Raw genomic sequence first — 22,961 nt, forward strand, 5'->3', positions numbered from 1 at the left:
TCAATAGGGCTTATTTTCGGGGGAGGGCTTATTTTAGAGGAATCTTACACAGTAAGGGGAGGGCTTATTTTCGGGATAGGTCTTATTATCGGGGAAACACGGTATTGTGCTATAAGAAATGAGAAGCAGATGGACTTCATAATAACTTGGAGAGACTTATATAAAGTGATGCTGAGTGAGGGTAGTAAAAAAATCAGGAGAACTTTGTACACAATTACAGACACATTGTATCTGTGATGAATAACTGATAGACTGGATTCCTCTCAACAATGCAAGGCCATAAGACAACTCCAATGGACTTACGATGAAGAGCATTATCCACATCCAGAGAAAAGAACTAGAGTCTGAATGTAGACTGAAGATAACTACCTGCTCTCTCTCTCTCTCTTTTGTTTTGTTTTGTTCCTTCTTTCTCACTGTTCATTCCAATGGCTATAATTCTTCCTCACAACTTGACTAATGTTTATTGCCAAGGTAACTGTAGAATCTGTATCCGACTGCATGCCACCACGGGGGGAGGGGGAGAAAATTTGGAACTCCACGGACTGTGGAAACTGAATGTTGTGAACTAAAAGTAAATAAATACATTAAAAAAAAGCATTCTGAGAAGGGGTCCATAGGTTTTAAAAGATTTTGGTGGAGGAGGGGGAGATCCTAAAACATATGGAAAAAAAAAGGTTAAGGAGCCTAACTTTAGATAATAGGAATCTGGTCCACAATGTATTAACAACTAGGTTAATCTGAACCTTAGAAGTTTTAAGAATGCTAGACTTCAGAGTCAGGAGATGTGGGTTCAAGTTCTGGATCAGCTACTTAAAAACCATGTGACTATGGGGGAAATCCTTTAACCTCTCTGGGCATCTAATTCCTCATCAGTAAAATGGTGATGATAATACTTGTGGCATTTAGCTCAGAGAGTTAAAGCATGAAAAGTTCTTTGTAAGCTATAAAAAGCCATTAAAGTGAGCTACTGATTCAATGAGATTAGCTTCCCCTGCCTAACTGCCGTTATTAGCCTTAAGAGTATTTGTGAAGTATTTAGCATATAACTTCTGTCATGTCCATAATTTAAAATAAGACAAGTTAAATATTTTAAGTATTTTACACATCTATACTTTAAACAGAACCAGAAAACTGAAGAATCTGATGATATAATTATGTATCACATCATCATAGCTTTAAGTAACTGAAAAAGGCAGCCCAATGTGGGTATTCCTCAGGATACCCCAGGGCCCTTTTCTCTTCTACTATTTTATTTCACTTAGTGATATCAGTTACCAGTTCTACATATCAACTTATCTATTCCTAACCTTCAAATTAATATCTAATAATCTAGTGAACATCTCAAACTAGATGATGACATCTTAAATTCAATATGTTGAATACTGAACTCATTATCTTCCCTACCAACTCACTTTCCCCTGAATTTCCTTATTACTGTCATGGGAACTACTGCTTTCAGTCAAGGCTCAAAATCTAGATATTCTTGACTCCTCATTTTCATTTACCCCCACCTCTTCTAATCTGCTGCCAAGCTCCACTGATTCTACCTTTATAATATCATAATAACACCTACTTCTCTCCTCTGACCATATCCTGACTCTGGTGCAGGCTGTCATCACCTCATAACACGAACTAATACAAGTCTTCTACTAGTTTATTTATTATCTCACATTTGTCCTATATAGCTTGTTTGTACGTGGTTATTTTCACAATGTTTCTAACCATTAGACTATGAGCTCATGCAAGTCTGTAACAGCAAGTACCCCAGCGTCCCCAGGTGGCTGCCAACACAGGTTCTTGGATCTGCTTTGATAAAGGAAAGCAACTCAAAATGGGTTAACAAGCTTACTTTAATCAGTCAAACATGTATCGTTCACCTAGTTCAGGGGAAAAGGTTTCTTTGAGATGATAGGATTTTTGTTGGAACTTGAAGGAAGCCAGAAGGCAGAAATGAGGAGAAAGAGATTTCAAGACCTGGAAAACAGGGAAAATGCCTGGAACTGAGAAGTGGAATGTCTTGTTTGAGGAACAACAAAGAAGCCATGTCACTCCTAGAACCCCTGGAAGCCTTTTCAGTAGGGGAAGTGACATGGTCAGACAGACTCTTTAGGAAAATCCCTGCTGCTAGTCAGCACCCAGAACTTCATATTATACAGACAGAATTATTAGGACAGAGACAGTTCAAGTAGACAGATTTCCAAACTGTCCAACCATTACATCCATACCAAATAAACATCTGGTTTTCAACATCTGGGTTTTTCAAAGCTGAAGGGGGGGGGCTCTCAACAATGGCTTCCCAGAATCCAGATCAAATCACTGAACACTTGTCAAAGTGAGCCCCAAAACAAAGCTACTCATCAGCGCTTATATAGCCTTCTCCTGGCTCAGAGAATGCAACAACCTTATTGACTCACTGGCCAATCAAGAAGCATCTACTGAAAAACAAGCCTCCCACTCCAGGCTCCAGGTGCACTTTAGCCTAGGGGCAGGGAAGATCTTTAAATTTACAAAGTCTTTCCTTGCTTCCCTAGTATTCTTCATGTTCATCATTTTTTATGGCATTTATTCCAAGTAATTCATGTACCACAATTTGTTTAGCACTTAGTTTCCAGGTGTTTGCTACTACACAAAGTCCCAACTCTTTACTAGATCAGACTTCTTCTTAAGAGGTTATCATATATTGTTCATTCTCTAGGAAATTAGTACGTAATGTTATGATTTCTAGTCACCATACTTTAGATAGAGTAGAGAGCTTCAGCAAGTGGTTACTTATGCCCAGATATTTCAGCTGCCTTACTAAAGCAGAATGCTAGCATTCACATGAAATTGAGGTAAAAGTATTTAAGTATACCTTAGCTAAAATTTAAATGGTGGAGAAAAATAAAACTAGAATGGGATCTGGAACCTGTTCTAACTCTACCTGCAATTTCATCTTCATCTAGTCAATTGTAATCAAAAGTATTTGTTAAGTACCTGTCTGAATATATATGATGGTAGTATGAATCAAGTACCAAACCTAAAATCTGACAGATAACTTCATTTAATATATTAAGTACCAAAAAGATTAATGTTGCAGATTAATAAAATGGATAGTCTGCCTGCCAGAAATCTCTCCATCCTCCACTTTGTTCTCTATTCAGTTAAAGGGATTTTCCTAAAGAGTCTGTCTGACCATGTCACTTCCCCTACTGAAAAGGCTTCCAGGGGTTCTAGGAGTGACATGGCTTCTTTGTTGTTCCTCAAACAAGACATTCCACTTCTCAGTTCCAGGCATTTTCCCTGTTTTCCAGGTCTTGAAATCTCTTTCTCCTCATTTCTGCCTTTTGGCTTCCTTCAAGTTCCAACAAAAATCCTATCATCTCCAAGAAACCTTTCCTAGTCTCTCTTTAATTCTAGTGCCTTCCCTCTGTTGAGTTCCTATTCTCCTGTATAGGGCTTGTTTGTACCTATTTCTTGCTGTCTTCCTCCACGAGGACAGGATCTGTCTTTTGTCTTTTTTTCCCCCTTTTATCTCTAGCATTTAGTATAGCACCTAGACCCTTAATAAATGTTTACAGCCATATCCTTTCCCTCTGTCCACACAGAGTATCATACCCTCATCTGCAGGAGCTCTGCCCAAAGGAATATAAATTTTGATCACCAAAAGCTAGCAAGATATCTTGGGGTTTACAGGCTAGATTTTTTTTCTTAAGGGCCATGACTTAAATACAAATCACTCTAGCTCTCACTGACTGGTCAACAATAGGTCCCAGGCCAAGCCCCACTTGGTCCCTGTTTGGGCCCTGCATGGCTCATAGTGAGTGTAAACAGGTTTCTATTTTGGCCAGAAACCCTGAGGGTCTTCCCCAACCAGACAGATCTTTTTATTTTTTTAAATAGGTAAAAGAAGCCATTCCTGGTCTCATTTCTTACATAGCTTTAATTATTGAATGTATATTGCTTCAGTCAAACCAAGACCCATTAAAGACCTTAGCTTAAAAGGCCCAAGGTCTCCCACTGTATCCAGGCATCTCCAGTTGTCCAGATCTGTATCTTGCCAATGGACCCATGTCTTCAGAACTGAAAGTAAGGCTGGTGACTTTTCACAGCCTTCCCTCACTTAAGTCCAGTTCACTTGATATACAATGTCATAGTATCACCTCCCTGAAGTCATGGTCCTCTTCAAGAAGGAAGGACAAACAACAGTAACTGCCATAGTGACATCTTTTTAAGCTCTCATAAATATTTCCTGCCTTATTGTCCATAGTTAATTTAAGGAAATGAATACTGCTTTGTATTTCACTTCCTCTTTGTTTAATTTTACAGAACACTTTTTCAGCTAAAAAAGTTTTATTCTTCTTAGTACACTAAAAATACTAAGTTATAAAATATTGCTTTAGGAAGAAATTTTAGGAAAAAAACTGCTTTAGGAAAAAACTAATTTTTTCAGAATTTATATACAAACTTTTTTGGTCAAAAAATTTTTTTTATGGTGACTAGGTAGAGCAGTGGACCTCGAGTCAGGAAAACCTGAGTTCAAACCTAGCCTTACTTACTAGCTGTGGGATCCTAACCCTGTTGGCCTCACTTTTCCCATATGTGAAATGAGATGGAGAAGTAAATGGCACACTACTCCAGTATCTCTGCTAAGCGAACCCCAAAAAGGGCCACAAAGAGTTGGACATGATTGAAATGACTAAACAAATAACAATACAGATCTGTAAAGATTTTAGAAATGCCTTTGATAAATAACTGAAGCCAAGTTTGTTCTTTTGTTACATGAATTAAGCTCTGTTTCATGCAATATTTTTACTATATTTTATATTTTTATTTATTTATTATATTTATATTTTACTTATACATGCTATATTTATTATATATATTTTCATTTATTAGGATCCTTTTATGTAAAGTAAAATATATTAAAGAAGAAAGTGTAATTTGTTTTTTCTTTCTCAACTGTTCTGGTTTTTTTTTTCCAGTTTTTCTAGGACAATGGTTTTTCTAAGGTGTCTTCTTATCCTTTGGAAGAAGTCAGAAGATATGCAAATATCTCATTATCAATTTAGCCCCAGCTAACTCCTTTCCCAGCTTTCTCAGAGCTTAAAATAGCATAGCATTAAACTGGTGAGAAAACCAAATGAAGACAGTGTTTTTCTCTGCCTTATAACAGTAGGCACTTGTCAGAAATTTCTGCTCCAAGAGCTTTTATTTATTCAAGCTGGTTTCAATGAAAGTCTTCATACATTTGTACTAAAGTAAATGCATTTATATAAGTGAAATCCTGCTGGAAATAAATGCCATTGCAGTTTCATATATAAGAAAATTATTTCCAAGCCCCTATTGATCACTTTCTATTTCATGTAGTATCCATATGTATAACTCCAATACAAAAACAAAAAAAAACAAGAATTTGGACATCTCCTAGGGCCTCAGTATAACATCTGACCAATTTTTAAATCAAACATTTAAATTCTAGAAGTATATATTAATGGTTAGGAAAGCTAATTTCATTGTACTGTTCTGAGGCTTTAGTGGCATTTGGAATTTTAAAGTAGATTTTTGGTACTTTATTGATGGTTGATTAACTTGAGGCTTTCAGTACTTTTAAAAGAACAGCTAAAAAGACATACTTTGATATTGTAATTTTCAGGCTTCTTTTTTTTGCCTTTTTTGGAGGGCAATTGGGGTTGTGACTTGCCCAAAGTCACATGGCTAGTTTTTGTGTTAAGTGTCTGAGGCCGGATTTAAACTCAGGTCCTCCTGATTCCAGGGCCGGTGCTCTATTCACTGCACCACCTAGCCACCCCAATATTGTAACTTTCAATCAGAAGGTCAAAATAAGTTTTATTCTGATATTAGTATTAGCTGGGGGATGGGAGGGAAGGTTAGAGGGGAACCAGGAAAGGTCTTATATAGGAGGAGGTCCTTAAACTGAATTTTGAAAGCAACTAAAAATTCCAAAGAGGAAGTGGTGATAAGCAAATGCATTCTAGGCATAGAGGACAGACTGTAAAACACCCAGAGTTGGGCATGGAAGTGTATGTGTGTGAGGAAAAAGAAAGCTAGTTTGACCTGACAACAGTTTTCATCTCAAAATCTCCAAACATCATCTCCCACTCTTTCCTCTTTTTCCCTTAGTCTCAGACAAAGGAAGCTCTTCTCCTTACAAGGCTAACCCCCATCTATAGGTAGGGAAAAGAAGACAATAAGTATATGTTAAAGTGCCAGGCACTGCAATAAGTGCTTTGTAAATATCATCTCATCTGATCCCTATTAACAACCCTGTGAAGTAGGGGCTTTTATTTTCCTCATTTTACAACTGAGGAAACTGAGGTAGACAGAAGTGAAGTGACTTGTCCAGGATCACACAGCTAGTCAGTGTATGAGGTTGGATTTGAACAAAGGTCTTCCTGACTCCAGGCCCAGCACTCTATCCACTACAATCATCTAGTTTCTAGGTGCGCTTAATCCCATCTCTACTGGATCTTCTCTAGAAGACTGTCTCCTCATTCATTCCCCATCTTTCTCAAGTCTTCAAAGTCTCCCTCTATCAACTGATTCCTTCCTTACTGCAATCAAACAGGTCTAAACTCCTTTAAAACAAAACAAAACTTCAGTCCTACGTCCTTTTCTCTCGATATATTATTCCAATGGGCGATCTCATCAGATTCCATAGTTTCAATTATCATCTCTATGCAAAATGATTTTCAGATCTACTTGTCTAGTCCTAAGCTCGATCCCCAACTCCAGTATCACGTCTCTCCAACTGCCTACTGGTCATCTCAAACTAGATGCCCTGTAGATATCCAAACTCAATGCTTCAAAAACTGAACTCATGATCTCTGCTCCCAACTCTCCCTCATCCTATCATCTTCCTAGTCCCCCAAACTCATATCCTAGATGCCATTCTCAACTCCTCACTCTCACCTCCCATATCCAATCAGTTGCCAAGTTCTGTCATTTCTACCTCCACAATATCTTTCATATGTGCTCCTGTCTCTTTCTAATACGGCTACCACATTGGTGTGAGCCCTTATCCCACATGCCTAGACTACTGTAATAAAGTCTGTTGACTGGTCTCCCTGCCTCTAGCCTCTCCCCTCTCCAGTCCATCCTCTGCTCAGCTGTCAAAGTTATCTCCCTAAGAGGCAGGTCTGAACATATTTATTCACTTTCTAAAGTGAACTCTGGTGGCTTCCTATTACTGCCATTATCAAACAGAAAATCCTGTCTGACTTTCAAAGCCTTTTGTCTGGACTCCCATCCACATACTACTCCTTGCTGTTCAGTGCACAAGACATTCTATCTTTTGACTAAGCATTTTCACTAGCAGTCCCTCATTTCTGGAAATCTCTCCTTTCCTATATTAACTTACTTGATTCCCTGTCTTTTTTCAAGAGGCCAAAGTCCAATATTCTTGCAAGAAGTCTTTCCCAAGATCTTGATCTCCTTGATCTCAATGCCTTTCCTCTGAGATTAATCGCCATTTATCTTGTATGTATTTTGTTTGTTTGCAGGTTGCTTTTCCTACTAGACTGGGGAAGGACTGCCTTTGCCTTTCTTTGTATCCCAGTAACCGGAAGCTAATAAATGCTAGTTGACAGACTGACTATCCTCTCAAGTTCTTGTGCTACATCTCAACCTTCCTTTCTCTTCCAAAGTCCTAGAAAAAGCTACCTACACTAGGTACCTCCATTTCTTCTACTTTCACTCACTCTTCAACTTTTCGAAATCTAGCTTCTGCTGACTTCATCACTCAATTGAAACTGCTCACTCTAAAGGTACCTGTGTACCTCTTGTCAAATCTTGGCCCTTTCTCAGTCCTTATTCTTCTTAACCTATCTGTTGCACCTTCTCCAATCTGATACTCTTTCCTCTCTGGATTTTTCTAACACTCTTTTCTTGGTTCTTCCCCTCCTTGTTTGACTACTCCTCATTTTCCCTTACTGGTTCATTCATCATCTATAGTATACTTCCTAATTAGGGTGTTCCCCAAAGTCCTGTTCTAGGTCTCTTGTTTTCACCCTCTAAATTCTCTTTTTGTAACCTCATCAATTCCAATGGGTGTAGCCATGGGAGGTGGGTTTTCCCATCTCTTTGCAGATGACTCTCACATCTAGAGCCCCAGCATCTCTGCTGAGCTCAGAGTTGAAAAACCAATGGACATTTCAAATGCAACATCCTTATTTTTTTTTCAAGTACTGATTGTCATTTTATGAATCTCAACATCAGGAATGAAAATGTTTTGCAGGATAAGGAAAAGTAATTCTATGGCTGACTGAACAACATAAAATGAAAGCTTCTGAGGCTTAAGAGTACTTTTAAGATTACTGTAGCTCTCATTTTAAAAAATGGCTTTTATGCTTCCTAACTGGATTCTTTTAAATCAAGAATTGTTGAATTTATTGACATTTACATCAAAGTTTCCAAAATTATAGAAAAATATGAGGTCCTGTTGCCTCCATCCAATCCCGTTAGCTTTGTGTGAAATAATTTGGTTGTTTTTAATGTGATGAGAATTGGGAAGTTGAGCAATGATGCATTTTTTTAAAGTTCCTCCTTTGTCCTAGGCACTTGAATACAAAGTTGAAATATTTATATAGTCCCCATAGGCAATGAGCTCATCATCTTTTTTTCTAAAACTTCTCTTCCAATCTTCCCTATTTCTATATAGGCACCACCATCTTTCCTGACTCCAGATTCATAACCTCAAGCATTATCCTTGCCTCCTTATTCTCCCTCAAGCCATGTACTCCATCGGTTGCTAAATCTTGCAGCTTCTCCTTTCACATGTCTTATATTTTACTCCTTTTCTCTATTCACATAGCTACTACCTTGGATATCGCTCCCTCTCACCTAGATTGTCAGCCTCATTTCTCTGTCTCAAGATTATCAACACTCCAGTCCAACAGTAGTTAAAGTCCCACACAACCTAGTCCCAAACTCTTTCTAACCTACTTGGACATTACTTGTTCTCTTGCATTCTTGAGTTCTACCCAAAATGGAATTCTCTCAATTATTCCTCATACATGTCACTCCATCTCCCATTTCTGTGCTTTTGCAAATGCTGTCTTCCATGGCTTTAATGTGCTCCCTTTCTTACCTCCTGCTCAAAAGCCCTCTCTCTTCAAAATAAAGCTCAAATACCATCTTCTGTATGAAGCCTTTCCTAATTCCACCAACAACTAGTGCTCTCCTGCCCAAAGTATTGTATACATTTTTAGATATACTTGTTTTCTCTCCCGCTAGAATGCAAACTCTTTACAAATTGGGATTGCTTCATTCTTTGTACTTGAATGACCAGTATCTAGTAGTTCCTGACACGTAGCAGGAGCCTAATAATCACTTGTTGACTGGCTGGTTAATCTAGAATGTCATTTTAAAACTCAGGAAGTCCAAAACTGATGACATTCCTTCCAAAATTTGCCCCCTCCTAACTTCCCTTTTCTCTTAAAAACACCATCAGTTTCAGTCACTCAGGCTCAAACACTTGAGTCATTCTTGACTGTCTCCTCCGATATCCACTCAATCCAATTCTACTGATTCTAAGTGTAATACCCAGTACATCTGTGTTTTCCTTTCCACTCCCTCAATTTTATGTCAGGTCCCAGCTCCCCTGGGCTACTCTAATAGCCTCTTACTTATTCTCCCTATCTGAAGTTTCCATCTTTAACAACACTGCCAAGATTATCTAAGACATAAATTTGATAAAGTCAAATCCTGTCCAAAAACTTATGGAAAATACAAATCAGATCTTTAATGATCTGTCTCAGACCTAATTTTATAGTCTTGACTGAATTTCATTTAGCAGAAATTGAACTTATTACCATTTCTTCCCTTAGGCAGGTAGGTGGTCAGTGGATAGAGCACTAAGCCTGGAGTCAGAAGACCTGGATTGAAATCTAGCTTCTGACACTTACTAGCTATGTGACCTTGGGCAAGTCAGTTAGCTTCTACCTGCCTCAGTTTTCTCAACTACCAAATGGAATAATAATAACACCAGCCTTTCTGGGTTATGCTGAAGATCAAATAAAATATTTGTAAAACTCCTAGCAGGCTCTTAATAAATTATTTTTTCTTTCCTTTTCTTTGTCCTTATTTGCTGCTTCCATTTGTTCCAGGCAAAGATGATAAATGTGTGGATACTCCACACAATCTTGCCCCATTCTGGCTAAGATTTTAGATTAAGGTGTGTTAGATTATCTTTATGGGTCCCTCATGGCATCCTAAAACCTATAATCCTCCTTCACTTTTATGACTCAGTTAAGGTGCCAGTTCCTACTTGATTGTGATTAGAAGTGATTCCTCCTTCCTTGAATCTCTAAGGTTTGTTTGACTTTTCCTAGACAATCATATGCTAACTTGCATCATATAATTATTTACTTATCTTAACCCCCTAGAGTACAAAGTCCTTGCCCACAGGAACTATATATTTCAACTTTGTATTCCAGTGCTGAGAACATAAAGAAGAGTCCCCGCAAAAACACGTAAAATCTTTGCTCAACTTCCCAATTCTCATCACTTCGAGAACATCCGAGTTATTTCACATCAACATAACAGCTCTTGCTTAAAAAGAAACCAATTATAAAGCATAAGCCCCATTAAAAAAATAAAGACTATAATGATCTTTAAAAGTATTCTAACCCTCAAAAGCCTTTGTTTTATGTTGTTCACTCATCTATGGAATTACTTTTTCTTCTCCTGTAAAACATTTTCCTTCCCGATGTGGAAATTAATGATATGACCCATCAAAAGCTGAAAACATAAAGATGCTAAATTCGATAATCAACCTGCTAACCTAGCAGCTTTCCCTAGACCTTTCCTTCCCTTCCCCAAATCAAGGTATGAAGATCAAATCCAACTTCAAACAGTTGCTTCCCAACAATAATTAAAAGACCTTTCAGTTTCCCGTAAGATTCTATGAGAATCTTCTTTTCCTTTCCCGGTTCCACGCTCTCCCCAGCCCCTTACCAGAAACAGAAATGCACAACACCAAAAACCCAAACCAGAAGCAGCCCCAGCTGTCACCCCAGTCCGCATCCACACCCCAGGCTGTAGCTAGCTGGCAGCGTAGACCACTTACTGAGGGGTCCCCCGCCTGGCATCCCACTTGGCTCCCGGCTTCCGGCACCCCCCGCTCCGGCCGCCCCGAGGATCCCGGGGCCTCCCACTCCAGGCGGTGTCCCGCTCTGCCGCTCGAAGTTGCCCGGGTTGGAGAAGTAGTCCCGAAGGCGCGGCAGTTCTCGGCCGCTCTCCAGCAGCTCCGTGTGCAGCTCCAGGGCCGTCAGTAGGAACTGATCGCGCAGCAGCTGCGCCGCGATAGCGTCCACCGACAGGCGGGCGGGAGGCTCCCCCGCCGCGGCCGCCTCCCCCCCGGGGACCCCCGGCCGCCCTCCGCCGGCCCCGGCCATCGGCTCCTGCGGGGACAGGGAGCCTCCGGAGCCGGGATCGGGGCCGCCCCCAGGACCCAGCCGCAGGCCGGGCCGCCGCTCCTCCTCGGCCGCCGCCGCTGCAACCACTTCGTCGTCGTCGTCGTCCGAGTCGCTGAGAAACGGGTTCACGCCGCCGCTGCCACCTCCCGCAGACATCGCCGCCATCTTAATCTGTCAGGTGCTTCGGCTCCTCCCCGCCTGATGGTGACAGACCGCGCCCGGGGCTGCCGCGGGTCCGGAGGGACTCCTCCGACCTGGGCCCGCCTCCGGACTAGCCGCCTGCGCCTCGGTTCCCCACAGCGGCGGCGACAGCTCCGCAACACGGGCAGCAACAACTGCTCCACGGCCCGGCTCCGCAGGCGTCTTCCTGGTCCCGACTCTCGCGGGAAGTGGGAGATGTTCCCGTTCCCAGCCACCCCCGCTCCTTCGCTTTACAGGACCGGAGCGTCCCTCTCCCCGCCTCCTCACGCCCCGAGGCCCCGCCCCCTCTTCAGCAGGATAGCCACTAGGAGAAGGGAAGGTGCTGGGGACAGCGCTCCCACTATCGCGAGAACGTCAACCACCGGTAAATCCTGACCCGGGCGCGGCTGGGAAGGGCTGAGGGGGGCGCGGTGCCTTGTAGGGTCCCCTACGGGCAGGTCGTAGGGTACCCTACGGGCAGGTCGTAGGGTTGGGGCGGTAGCTGCCGAGTGGCTTCGGTTTCTTTTCCTTTAGCGCTGAGGGACTGCGTGGGCATTTGCCCACGTGTGGAGCCTAGGCGCCGGGATCGCTCCTTCTGCCCACGGGAGAGCCTCTCTTCCGGGAGGATCCGGGCGCTCCGAGCCCGGGAATGGAGGGGTTGGGGTGCGGTGAGGGGAACAGGGTCGGGGAGGAGAGAGACTTGTTCCTTCCCCCGAAGGTTTGGACCAGACGTAAAACTTTCCCCGGCTTGGTCCGTAGATGCACAGCCTGGCCGTCCCAGCGGGTCTGGGTATCTCCTGGTACCATCCAGGCGTCCCTGGAGTCCAAGGGCCAGAGCCGGCTGGGTGCCACATTTTTCCTGGTCACCCCGGCGTAGGGGTTCTGAAATTCTGAATTTAACTATATGTGTGTGTATGCCATTTCTCAGAATGTTTTAAAGGTTTCAAAACATAGGATTACAAAGGAAGCTTACCATATTGAAATAGTTTTTATATGTATTCTATATATTTAATTTTATGTACTTAAAATTTAAATATATATAACAAAATCTTTTTCAATATAGTATCCTATGAAATCCTATGAAAATTATATATTTAATATGTAATATAAAATATAATTCTATATTAATTCTCTATGTGATTTCAATATAATGAATTTTCTTTGTAACCTTATGTATTTTGGGTCTTTTAAAACATTTTGAGAAATGGTCCATTCTGTTGATCAGTTGTGTCCATCTCTTCCTGCCATTTGAGGTTTTGTTGGCAGAGATACTGTAGTGGTTTTCCATATCCTCTAGCTCTTTTTACAGATGAGGAAACTGAGGCAAAAAGGATTAAGTGACTTGCTCAGGGTTACACAGCTAGTAAATGTCTGAGTCTGGACTAGAACTCAGGAAGATGTCTTCCTGATTCCAAGTCCAGTGTTCTAAGCTACTGGACATGGTCCATATCTATGACCAGACTGCTAGAGAAGTCCATGATACAAAAAAAGTTAAGACCCTCTGCCTTAGGGAGGCAGCTAAACCCAAACTAAGGGACTCATATGTGGAGTGGTATGAACTAGGAGTTCTGTTTTCCATTCTGTGAGTGTTTCTGGAATCCCCAGCTATCTCCCAGGGTTGCTGTGAGGATCATATGAGATAATGATTGTAAAAGTGCTTAGCACAGGGCCTGGCACATAGTAAGTGATAAATAAACATCGCTATTATGATTATTAAATTTCATCCATGCAGTTGATGGTCAATAAATGTTTATAGAATTTTGAGGGAGGTTAGAACTCTCAGAAACCAAAGAGGGCACCTACGATTATTTCCCCTCATTACCCAGTTCAGGAAGAAACTGAAGCTCAGAGGGTTAAATGACTTGTTCCAGGTGACACAGTAACTTAATGTTAGAACTGGGATTAAAACCCTGTCTGATTTTTTTTTTTCTTTTTGGAGGGCAATTGGGGTTAAGTGACTTGCCCAAAGTCACAGGGCTAGTAAGTGTGTCAAGTGTCTGAGGCTGGATTTAAACTCTGGTCCTCCTGACTCCAGGGCCAGTGCTCTATTCACTGCACCACTAGCTGCCCCTCCTGGTCTGATTTTCATTCCATTTCTGGTTCTATTACTTCACTCAGATTTATTTTGTTATTTGTGTTTAAGTTGAGTTCTTTGAAACTTAGTCCTAACAAAATCATTGTTTTTATGAGACTAAAATATACACAAGAATGTGGCTATACTAATAAATAAAAAAGCTAATTCTTTACTCTCTATTTTATATAACACATATAATTGTGGGAATATTTTTCCATTGGACGTAAAACATTCTTTTGAAAATATCCAATTACTTATGTGTTCCAACTATTTTTCCAGGGTTAAAAAAAAGCATCTCTACTGGGTTTACTTTAGTACTTCAAGAATTGAAGAATTTTGGAAAAATTCTTTGGTTGTCCACCTTTCATATTAGCCATACTTTGACTTATGTGCCTAATTAATTCTTGCTGATTGATTGGTTCCATATAAAATTGTATTAGTGTCACATATATATGATATTTTGTCAATACAGTTTTCCTTTTAACAGTGGGAAAATGCACTGATAAAGCATAGCTCTGTAAATTTCAGACTCAAAGGATCATAGGGTCATAGATTTAGAGCTGGAAGGAAGCCTTCCAATCTAAATGACTTGTTTTATAGTTGAGGAAACTGCTCAAAGTCACATGGTAAGTAGCAGAGCCAGGATTCAAACCCTAGTCCTCTGACTCCAGAATTCATACACTTTCTGTTATACCACATTGCCTACACTGCCACTCTCGCTTTATAGCTGAGATAACAGGCTCAAAGATGCCAAATTCCACAGTTTCTTAGTGACTAAGTTTGAGATGAGCCAGTGTTTGAACCTAGACGCCTTATTCTTTATTATTCTCCTTCAGGCATATAACCTAGCTAGACTAGTTTTACTGCTCCTTGTAGTGGCAGTCCCATCTCCTTGAGGGCTGTCCTCCCTCACCTCTACTCTTTAGAATTTCTAGTTAGATTAAATTAGATAAAACATTTATCTGGGGGTCAGGCACTATGATACTCTCTGAGAATACAAATTCAAGCAAAAACAAGATTTCCTTCAAGGCTTAATTCATGAGGCCTTTTCTAATTTATTACAGCTTCTATAAGTATATGTTAGCTTTCCCCACCTATATTTGTAGGTTTTCTTGAGGGTAGGAACTATTCCATCCTTATCTCCTAGCAGAGTTCTTAGCATAGTGTAGGTAGTTAATGTGCTTTTTGATTTGTAGGGCTCCTAACTTCTAGGGCAGGTTTTCTTTCACTCTGTGTTACAGTGATATAGCAAAGTCTACCTCCAAGAGTCAAGTCTTTTATCACTGGGCTTATATGTACCTGGAAGCGGTCAGGGTGCAGGCATATACATCCTCCACATATGTTCCATGGGAAGCCCTGGCCACTTAATGGGACACATTTATTAGGCACTAAAGGCCTTGGTACTTTGGGATAACTGCCTTTACACTGGAAATAAAGGGTTTGATGCCTGTACACATGTATGAGTGCATGCATGCAAAATACTTCATATAACTACTATGGAGGGTTTCTACAATACAGTCAATCATCAGTCATTCTTTTCATGGCAGTGATGTCACACAACAATACTAAGATAGAAGTGTATCTTCACTATATTTTACAAATGTACAAGCTGAAGCATAGAGAAAATGAAATGATTTGGACACAGTCATAGGGCAATCCACTTTTTGCCTAAGAGCAGGCCTGGGAGAGCAATTTGACAATCTGTTGCTAAGGTCAGTGAGCCAAACTGCCTCTCCCTATTAACACATTAATTCTCATCACACCTCTGGAAGGAGTGCTACTTATAAAACATTAATTGTTAAATGTAGCCTAATTTTATTTCCTGCCTCTGCTATGTGCTCAGTTAATTGTCTGATTAAATTGAAGCTTTATATTAGGTGTAATAGTATTAGGAATTCAGTGAAAACTGTTAACTGATAATTTTTAAAACTTTTTTCCCTATACCATGTATCTCTTTTTACAACACATCCATGAGAGTTTTCTTTAATGATAATTAGTTGTTCCTAATCTGGAAGTGAAGATAAGGGAAAGATGTTAGAGAACTAGGAAGTTGGGGAGGTCAGGGACCTAGTAGTTAATTAAGTATTCAGCCAAAAGTACTTTTTTTCCCCAAAGTTACCAATAATCTCTTTAAAAAATATTTTATTTCTCCCCAATTACATGTTAAAACAATTTTTTAACATTTTTTTAAGTTTTGAGTTCCAAATTCTCTCTCTCATTTCCTTCCTCCCCTCTCCCTGAGAAAGTAAGTAATCTGATGTGGATTATACATGTGCAATCATGTAAAACATTTCCATATTAGTTATCTTGTACAGAAAGACTTGAATAACAAGAAAGAAATAAAGGAAGAAAGAAAGAAAGATAGTATGCTTCAGTCTGTATTCAGACACTATTAGTTCTTTCTTTGGAGGCGAAAAGTGTGTTTTATCGTGAATCCTTTGGTATTGTCTTAGATCATTATAATGCTGAGAATATCTAAATCATTCACAGTTCTTCATGGTATAATATTGCTGTTACTATGTACAACATTCTTCTGGTTCTGCTCACTTCACTTTGTGTTAGGTCATGTAAGTCTTTATAGGTTTTTCTCAAGTCATCCTGCTTGTCAACTTTCTTATAGCTCAAAAATATTCCATCACAGTCATATATGATAGCTTGTTCAACCATTCTCCCAATTTACCGGTATCCCCTTTATTTCTAATTCTTAGCCACTACCAAAAGAGCTGCTATAAATATTTTTGTACAAATAGATACTTTTCCCTTTTAAAAAAAAATCTCTTTGGGATACAGACTTAGCACTATCAACGAAAAGTATATTTAAGAAGGAGGGATTGGGGGTGGCCAGGTAGCACAGCAAGTAAGAGCACCAGCTCCAGAGTCCAGATGACCTGGGGATCGAATCCAGGGCTCAGACACTTAGCACCCATCCAGAAACACCTGGCCGTGTAACCTTGAGCAAGTTACTTAACCCCAATTGCTTAGGGGCGGCCAGGTGACTCTGCGAGTAAGCGCACCAGCTCTAGTGTCGGGATGACCTGGGGATCAAATCTGGGCTCAGATACTTAGCACCACACCCAGAAATAACTGGCCCTGTAACCTTGAGCAAGTTACTTAACCCCAATTGCTTAAAAAAAAAAAAGAAAAAAAAGGAGGGATTAGTTGTGTATTAATTCAGTGTACCTTTTACTATGTTACCTAGTTGGTGCTTCTGTGTATACAAGGCTAAAACTAAAAAAGCTGACATAGTAGGCAGCAAAAGAGTGCCATTATACTTTATACTTTGGGACATGAAGAGTAGTTTGAAAAAGATGTGTCTGCAACTGGTTTGTTGACAGAAATAAGCAGCCAGCCGAGTTAAAGATTTCTAAGACTTTATGTCAGTTAAGATCTTTTATAAGGGAGGCCTATCAAATGGAGGATCTCTACTGATTAATAAAGTCCCATACTAGGATATTTTGTAGGAAAGGGATTGTAGAGGGCACTTGGTCTAAACCCTTCTCCATTTAACAGAAATAGCCAAGGCTCAGAGAGGTTAGTGTACGGCACAAGGTCACATTGGTAGTAATTGGCAGAACCAGGATCTGAACCAAGGTCCTCTGACATCAGATCCAAAGCCTTGCCATTGTACCACTCTGCTTTTAGTCATGACAATTCCAGAAAATGACTCTAAGGCTCAGATGCAGAAAGAATCTTAAAAAAAAAGCTTTTGCTAAACTGGTTGAAAATAAAATGAGTTTAGCATCTTCCAAAGAAGTATCTAAAAGTCCTTTCCTGGATACTTAGCTTTCTTGTGTGTCTGTAGATTTATAATTCCATTTAGATTATATATATATAATAGCTATATAAAGGTCCAATTAAAGAAGAACAGACTCTTTTAGCTTCTGTAGCTAGAGAATGATAATGATGATGACGGTGATGATGATAATGCTAAATAACTACCATTTATATAATGCTTAAGATTTACAAACTGTTTTTGCATCTATTATCTCATTTGATCCTCTCAATAGCCCTGTAATGTAGATGCTATTTTATAGGTAAGAAACTGAGTCAAAGAGGTTAAGTGACATGCTTGGGAATCATACTGCTAGTAAGGCAGTATATAAACACTATCTATATAAATATCTGGATCTAGCTCTGACTGTAGCCAACATTAATCAATCCTTGAATAAGCCAGATTTATTAATAATATACAGAAGTTATCCTTAGTTACTGGTGATCTGTAATATCTTTAACCTGCTGCTAATTAATTATGAAATCTTAACTTTTTTCTTCCTCCTTATTTACTTCCATTTATTAACCAGGTCTTTCAACACTAATTTTTTTAGGGGGAAGGGCAGTACTTGGAAAGATTTTCCTTAGATGGTGAGTAAAGGCATTTATGCCTTTGCTAACCAAAGAAAAAGTAAAAACAGTATTCAATGTTTTCCCCAAAATAAGTTGTCATGGCTTTTTTAAGCAACAGCATTATTTAAATTTATGTATATTATGTGTAATAGTTTGTACAGAAATCCCCTTTTCCTCCTAGCCACCATTTAATTATCTTTTCCCCTTTATTGCTCCCCCTTAGAATTAAAGAGCAAAAGAAAAGGGAATGTCATTAGCAGCATCTAGTGGCTATAAGTATGTATTGCATTTTCCTGCCTCACGACAAGGAGGTAAAAATTAAGAAATATTATATAATATAGAAGAAATAAAATACGATGAAGAAACTATAGGAAAACAGAAGGATTTCTGTTTTAGATGAAACTTACATTTCTTCACTCACTAGATTAGTGAATCTTATGTTAATTTTAGGTATTTTTGTTGTTGTTTTACTATTTCCAAAAGATAGACCAGGAACACAAAAACATTTAATGTGTAAAAAAAACCAAACAAATAAGAAAATTTGGAATTCCTGGCACCTTTTATTAAAACTGGTATGGTTTTCTTGTTCATATAGGCATAGATAAGTGTAGGATAAAATTAGAAAATGTTATACAACTGTTATTCTTCAAGGAAACTCATGTTTTGCTTATGTCTCTTGTTTTCATACTTTAATACTTTAAAATGTATCCTATTCTCCACTGCATGAAGAAATCCCCGTATGCCTCAGCAGATCTTCATGAGTTGTTGAAAAAACTTATCACCAAGGGTCTCAAATCCTGGTATTGACACTCTCTAAACTCAGCTGGACTTGTCCTTCAATGACAGACAGAGAATATTTTTCAAGTCTTTTCCAGTATTTTGGGACTTGCCAAAATTTTATTCTCTCCTTGAGGTCCTTAGTACCATGAGATATTGGAGTAGGAGTTTGTTTTCCATATTTCCTAACAATTATTGTCATGGCTCTTATTGTAGAATTTTTTCAAATATTATGGATTAGAAGGCATGATAGGATTTTTTTTCTGGTTCTTTTAAATTTATTTATTTTTAGTTTACAACATTCAGTTCCAGAAGTTTTTCAGTTCCAAATTTTCTTCCCTTCCATTTCCTTCCTCCCCCCCCCCCGCAAGATAGCATGTAATCTGATATAGGTTCTACATATGCCTTCACATTAAACATATTTTCACAATAGTCAAATTATAAAGAAGAATTATAACCAATGGAGTGAACCACGAGAAAGAAACAAAATAAAACAACAAAAAAAAAAAAAAGAAAGAGAGAGCAGATAGTTTGCTTCCTCTAGATGTGGATAGCCTTTTACATCATGAGTCTTTTGGAGTTGTCTTAGAACGTTGCATTGCTGAGATTAACCCAGTCTATCAAAGTTAGTCATCACAGATACAATATGTCTGTAATTGTGCACAATGTTCTCCTGTTTCTGCTCCCCTCACTCAGTGTCAGTTCATATAAGCTTTTCCAGGTTATTATGAAGTCTGTCTGCTCCTCACTTCTTATAGCACAGTAGTATTCTATTACATTCATATACCATAACTTGTTTAGTCATTCTGCAGTTGATGGGCATCCTCTTGATTTCCTGTTCTTTGCCACCACAAAAAAAGCTACCATAAATATTGTTTGTACATACAGGTCCTTTCCCCATTTGTATGATCTCTTTGGGATACAACCAGATGTTATTGCTGGGTCAAAGGGTATGCACATTTTTATAGCCCTTTGGACATAGTTCCAGATTGCTCTCCAGAATGATTGGATCAAATCACAACTCCACCAACAATGCATTCATGTTCCAATTTTCCCACATCCTCCAGCATTTATCATTTTCCTGTTTTGTAATGTTAGCCAATCTGACAGGTAAGCTATGGTACCTCAGAGTTGCTTTGATTTGCATTTCTCTAATCAATAGTGATTTAGGGGGGTGGCCAGGTGGCTCAGCAAGTAAGAGCACCGGCTCCAGTGTCGGGATGACCTGGATCGAATCCTGGGCTCAGATACTCAGCACCACACCCAGAAATAACTGGCTGTGTAACCTTGAGCAAGTTACTTAACCCTGATTGCTTAAAAGAAAAATAGTGATTTAGAGCATTTTTTCATGTGATTATAGATACCTTTGATTTCTTCTCTGAAAACTGCCTGTGTTTATATCCTTTGAACATTTATCAGTTGGGGAATGACTTGTATTCTTATAAATTTGACTCAGTTCTCTGTATATTTTACATGATAGGATTTTTTTGATTATTCTACTTTTTATAGGAAATCTACATATTTTACTTTTCTTACCCTTGTGTAATTGCCCATTACAGATGTGGCCAGAAGCTTTTAGATAGGAGAAGACCAGATAAGGTACTTTTAGGCAAATATTAAGGAAAAACTTCCTAACAGTTGGAAATATCCCAAAGTAGAATTGGTTACATGGAGAAGTGATGAATTCCCTATTACTATCAGTCTTCTATGGATGGCTAGGTGCCCCAGTGGATAGAGTACAGGACATGGAGTCAAGAAGACTCATCTTCCTGTGTTCACATCTGGCCTCTGATGCTGACTAGCTGTGTGACCCTAGGCAAGTCACTTAACCTGGTTTACCTCAATTTCCTCATATATAATATGAACTGGAAAAGGAAATGGCAAACCATTCCAGTATCTTTGCCAAGAAAATTTTAAATGTGATCATGAAAAGTCAGACATGAATCACAACAGCAACAACAAAGCAATCTTTCTTTGAAGACTGAATGATCAATGACATTGTTTAAAGGATTTTTGTTGAGATATGGCTCGGAGTGGATCATCCAAGAGGCCCCTGACAATGTTAAGATTGTGAATTTCATAAGGACTGCAAATTCCTGTACCAATGTCTTTTTGGATTTTCATACTGGAAAAGTAGGGAAAGCAGGAATGGGATTGATATAAATGCAATGATAATTAAGGAATCCTCTGACAATGAAATGCTTTTTATGATGAATATGACCATATTTCAGAAACAAAACTGTGCCTTAGGAAGATTATTTTGGCAACCATGTGGAGGATGGATTAGGAAAAGGAGAGATTGTAAGTAGAGAAACTATTTAGGACTATTTTGCAATAGTCCAGTCAAAAGATGAGCATCTGAAAAGAGACAGGTATGAGAGTTGTATGGGGCTGAGGAAGAAGGAAGAGTCAAGGGTGATTCCAAAATTACAAACCTAAGTGATAGGAGGGATGTGGCAGTTTCTCCTGAGAAAGAATGGGTTTAGAGAGAGTAATGAGTTTACCTTTGGAAATGTTAAGTTTGAAATGTGGTTGGGAGGGGTGGCTAGGTGGCACAATGAATAGAGCACCGGCCCTGGAGTCAGGAGGACCTGAGCTCAATTCCGGCCTTAGACACTTAACACACACACACAAAACTAGCCATGTGACCTTGGGCAAGTCACTTAACCCCAATTGCCCTACTTTCCCCCTCCAAAAAGCTAAAAGAAAAATCTTAAAAAAAAAAATGTGGTTGGGAGATCCAGGTGGAGATGTCCAGCAGGCAGCAAGAGATACAGTACTGACCTTTAGGAGAGATTAGGGTTGGATATGTAAGTTTGGAAGTCATCTCTTTTTTTTTTAATACACTAAACAGCGAAGCTATTATGTGCACTTTGCCTTTTAAAATAGATAATAAGTTCAACATGTAACTTTCAAAGTTCTTTTGTTTGTGGGGCAGCGAGGTGGTACGGTAAATACAGCACCAACCCTGGACTTAGGAGGCCCTGAGTTGAAATTTGGCCTCAGATACTTAACACTTACTAGTGACCTTGGTCAAGTCACTTAACCCCAATTGCCCAGCCTTCCCCCCTCCAAAAAGCAAAAAAAAAAAAAACAAACCCCAAAACCCAAACCCCCAAAGTTCTTTTTGTTTATGATTCCTTCTAACCTTCTTTTCTGTACATTTGAAAATTCTTCAATAGCCTCTTTTCTTTCTTTTGTTTTTCTTTTTATTGGAGGGGGATTCCTATCCCTAGGCCTACCTCTCTATCCCATTTCCTTGTCCCATTGGGGGAAAAAACCAACAACTTTGTGACAATTATGTATTATGAAATAGAAAAAATTCCTAAAACAGCCACGTCTGAAAATGTACGTTTCATTCTGCAACTTGTGTCTATCACCTCTTTCTTGTTTCCTTCTTTGAAAACTGCCTATTCATATCCTTTGACCATTTATCTATTAAAAATGGCTCTAATTTTAGAAATTTGAATCAGTTTTTCAGGAAACTTTCTGTTAAGATTACTTTGCACTTAATGGTTACCTTTCTGATTTTAACTTTTAATTTTGTTTGTGAATGAACTTAATTTTATTTAATAAAAATTACTTTTAATTTTTTTCTCAGATTCATTTATTCAGCCTTAACCTCTCTGCTGACCTCCAATTTCTGGTCTCTACCTGCCTATTTTACCTCTCAGTATCTACTAATATCTCATTAACATCCTAAACTCAACACGTCTAAAAATGAATTCTTATCTTTCCCTCAAAATTCTCCCTTCTTCCTAACTTTATTAACTGTTGATGGTATACCTTTCTCCCAGGCTCAACACCTAGGTGTCATCCTCAACCCCTCGCTCTTTCTCACCTTCCCCATTCAATATGTTGCCAGGTCCTGTCATTTCTCCCTTTGTAACTTCTCCTTCTTTCCTCTTACACTGTTACCACCCTTGTGAAGGCCCACATCCCCTTGCTCTTGGACTACTGCAATAGCTTGTTGCTTGGTCTTCCTCCCTCAAGTCTCTCCTCACTCCAGTCCAAGTTCTGTTTAGGTGTCAGCCAGTCTTCCTAAAGCTTGGGTCCTATGATGCATGTCACCTTCCTACCAAATAAACTCCTCTGGTTTCTTATCACCTCCAGGATCAAGTAATAAAACCTCTATCTGGCTTTCCTTATACCTTAGATTCCTTCTCCCC

General features: G+C 39.3%; 2 protein-coding genes across 5 annotated transcripts in view; one reads left to right on the forward strand and one right to left on the reverse strand.

Moving 5' to 3' along the window:
• Positions 1 to 11,745, reverse strand: part of RELCH (RAB11 binding and LisH domain, coiled-coil and HEAT repeat containing) — a 139,613-nt gene extending 127,868 nt beyond the window's left edge. For both annotated transcript variants that reach the window (XM_069100247.1, XM_069100248.1), the window contains exon 1: positions 11,069 to 11,745. In XM_069100247.1, coding sequence (XP_068956348.1) covers positions 11,069 to 11,582 — 514 coding nt within the window. In that variant the 5' untranslated portion in view covers positions 11,583 to 11,745. The remainder of the gene's footprint in view (positions 1 to 11,068) is intronic.
• A 191-nt stretch (positions 11,746 to 11,936) lies between these two features.
• Positions 11,937 to 22,961, forward strand: part of PIGN (phosphatidylinositol glycan anchor biosynthesis class N) — a 226,101-nt gene continuing 215,076 nt past the window's right edge. For all 3 annotated transcript variants that reach the window (XM_069100249.1, XM_069100250.1, XM_069100251.1), the window contains exon 1: positions 11,937 to 11,982. The gene's annotated coding sequence lies outside the window, so the exon portion shown is untranslated. The remainder of the gene's footprint in view (positions 11,983 to 22,961) is intronic.

Source organism: Petaurus breviceps, unplaced genomic scaffold (assembly GCF_028583685.1).
Source record: "Petaurus breviceps papuanus isolate PSGF00001 unplaced genomic scaffold, PetGlider_PUasm1.0 38, whole genome shotgun sequence".
In the NCBI taxonomy this organism is placed as follows: Eukaryota; Metazoa; Chordata; class Mammalia; order Diprotodontia; family Petauridae; genus Petaurus; species Petaurus breviceps.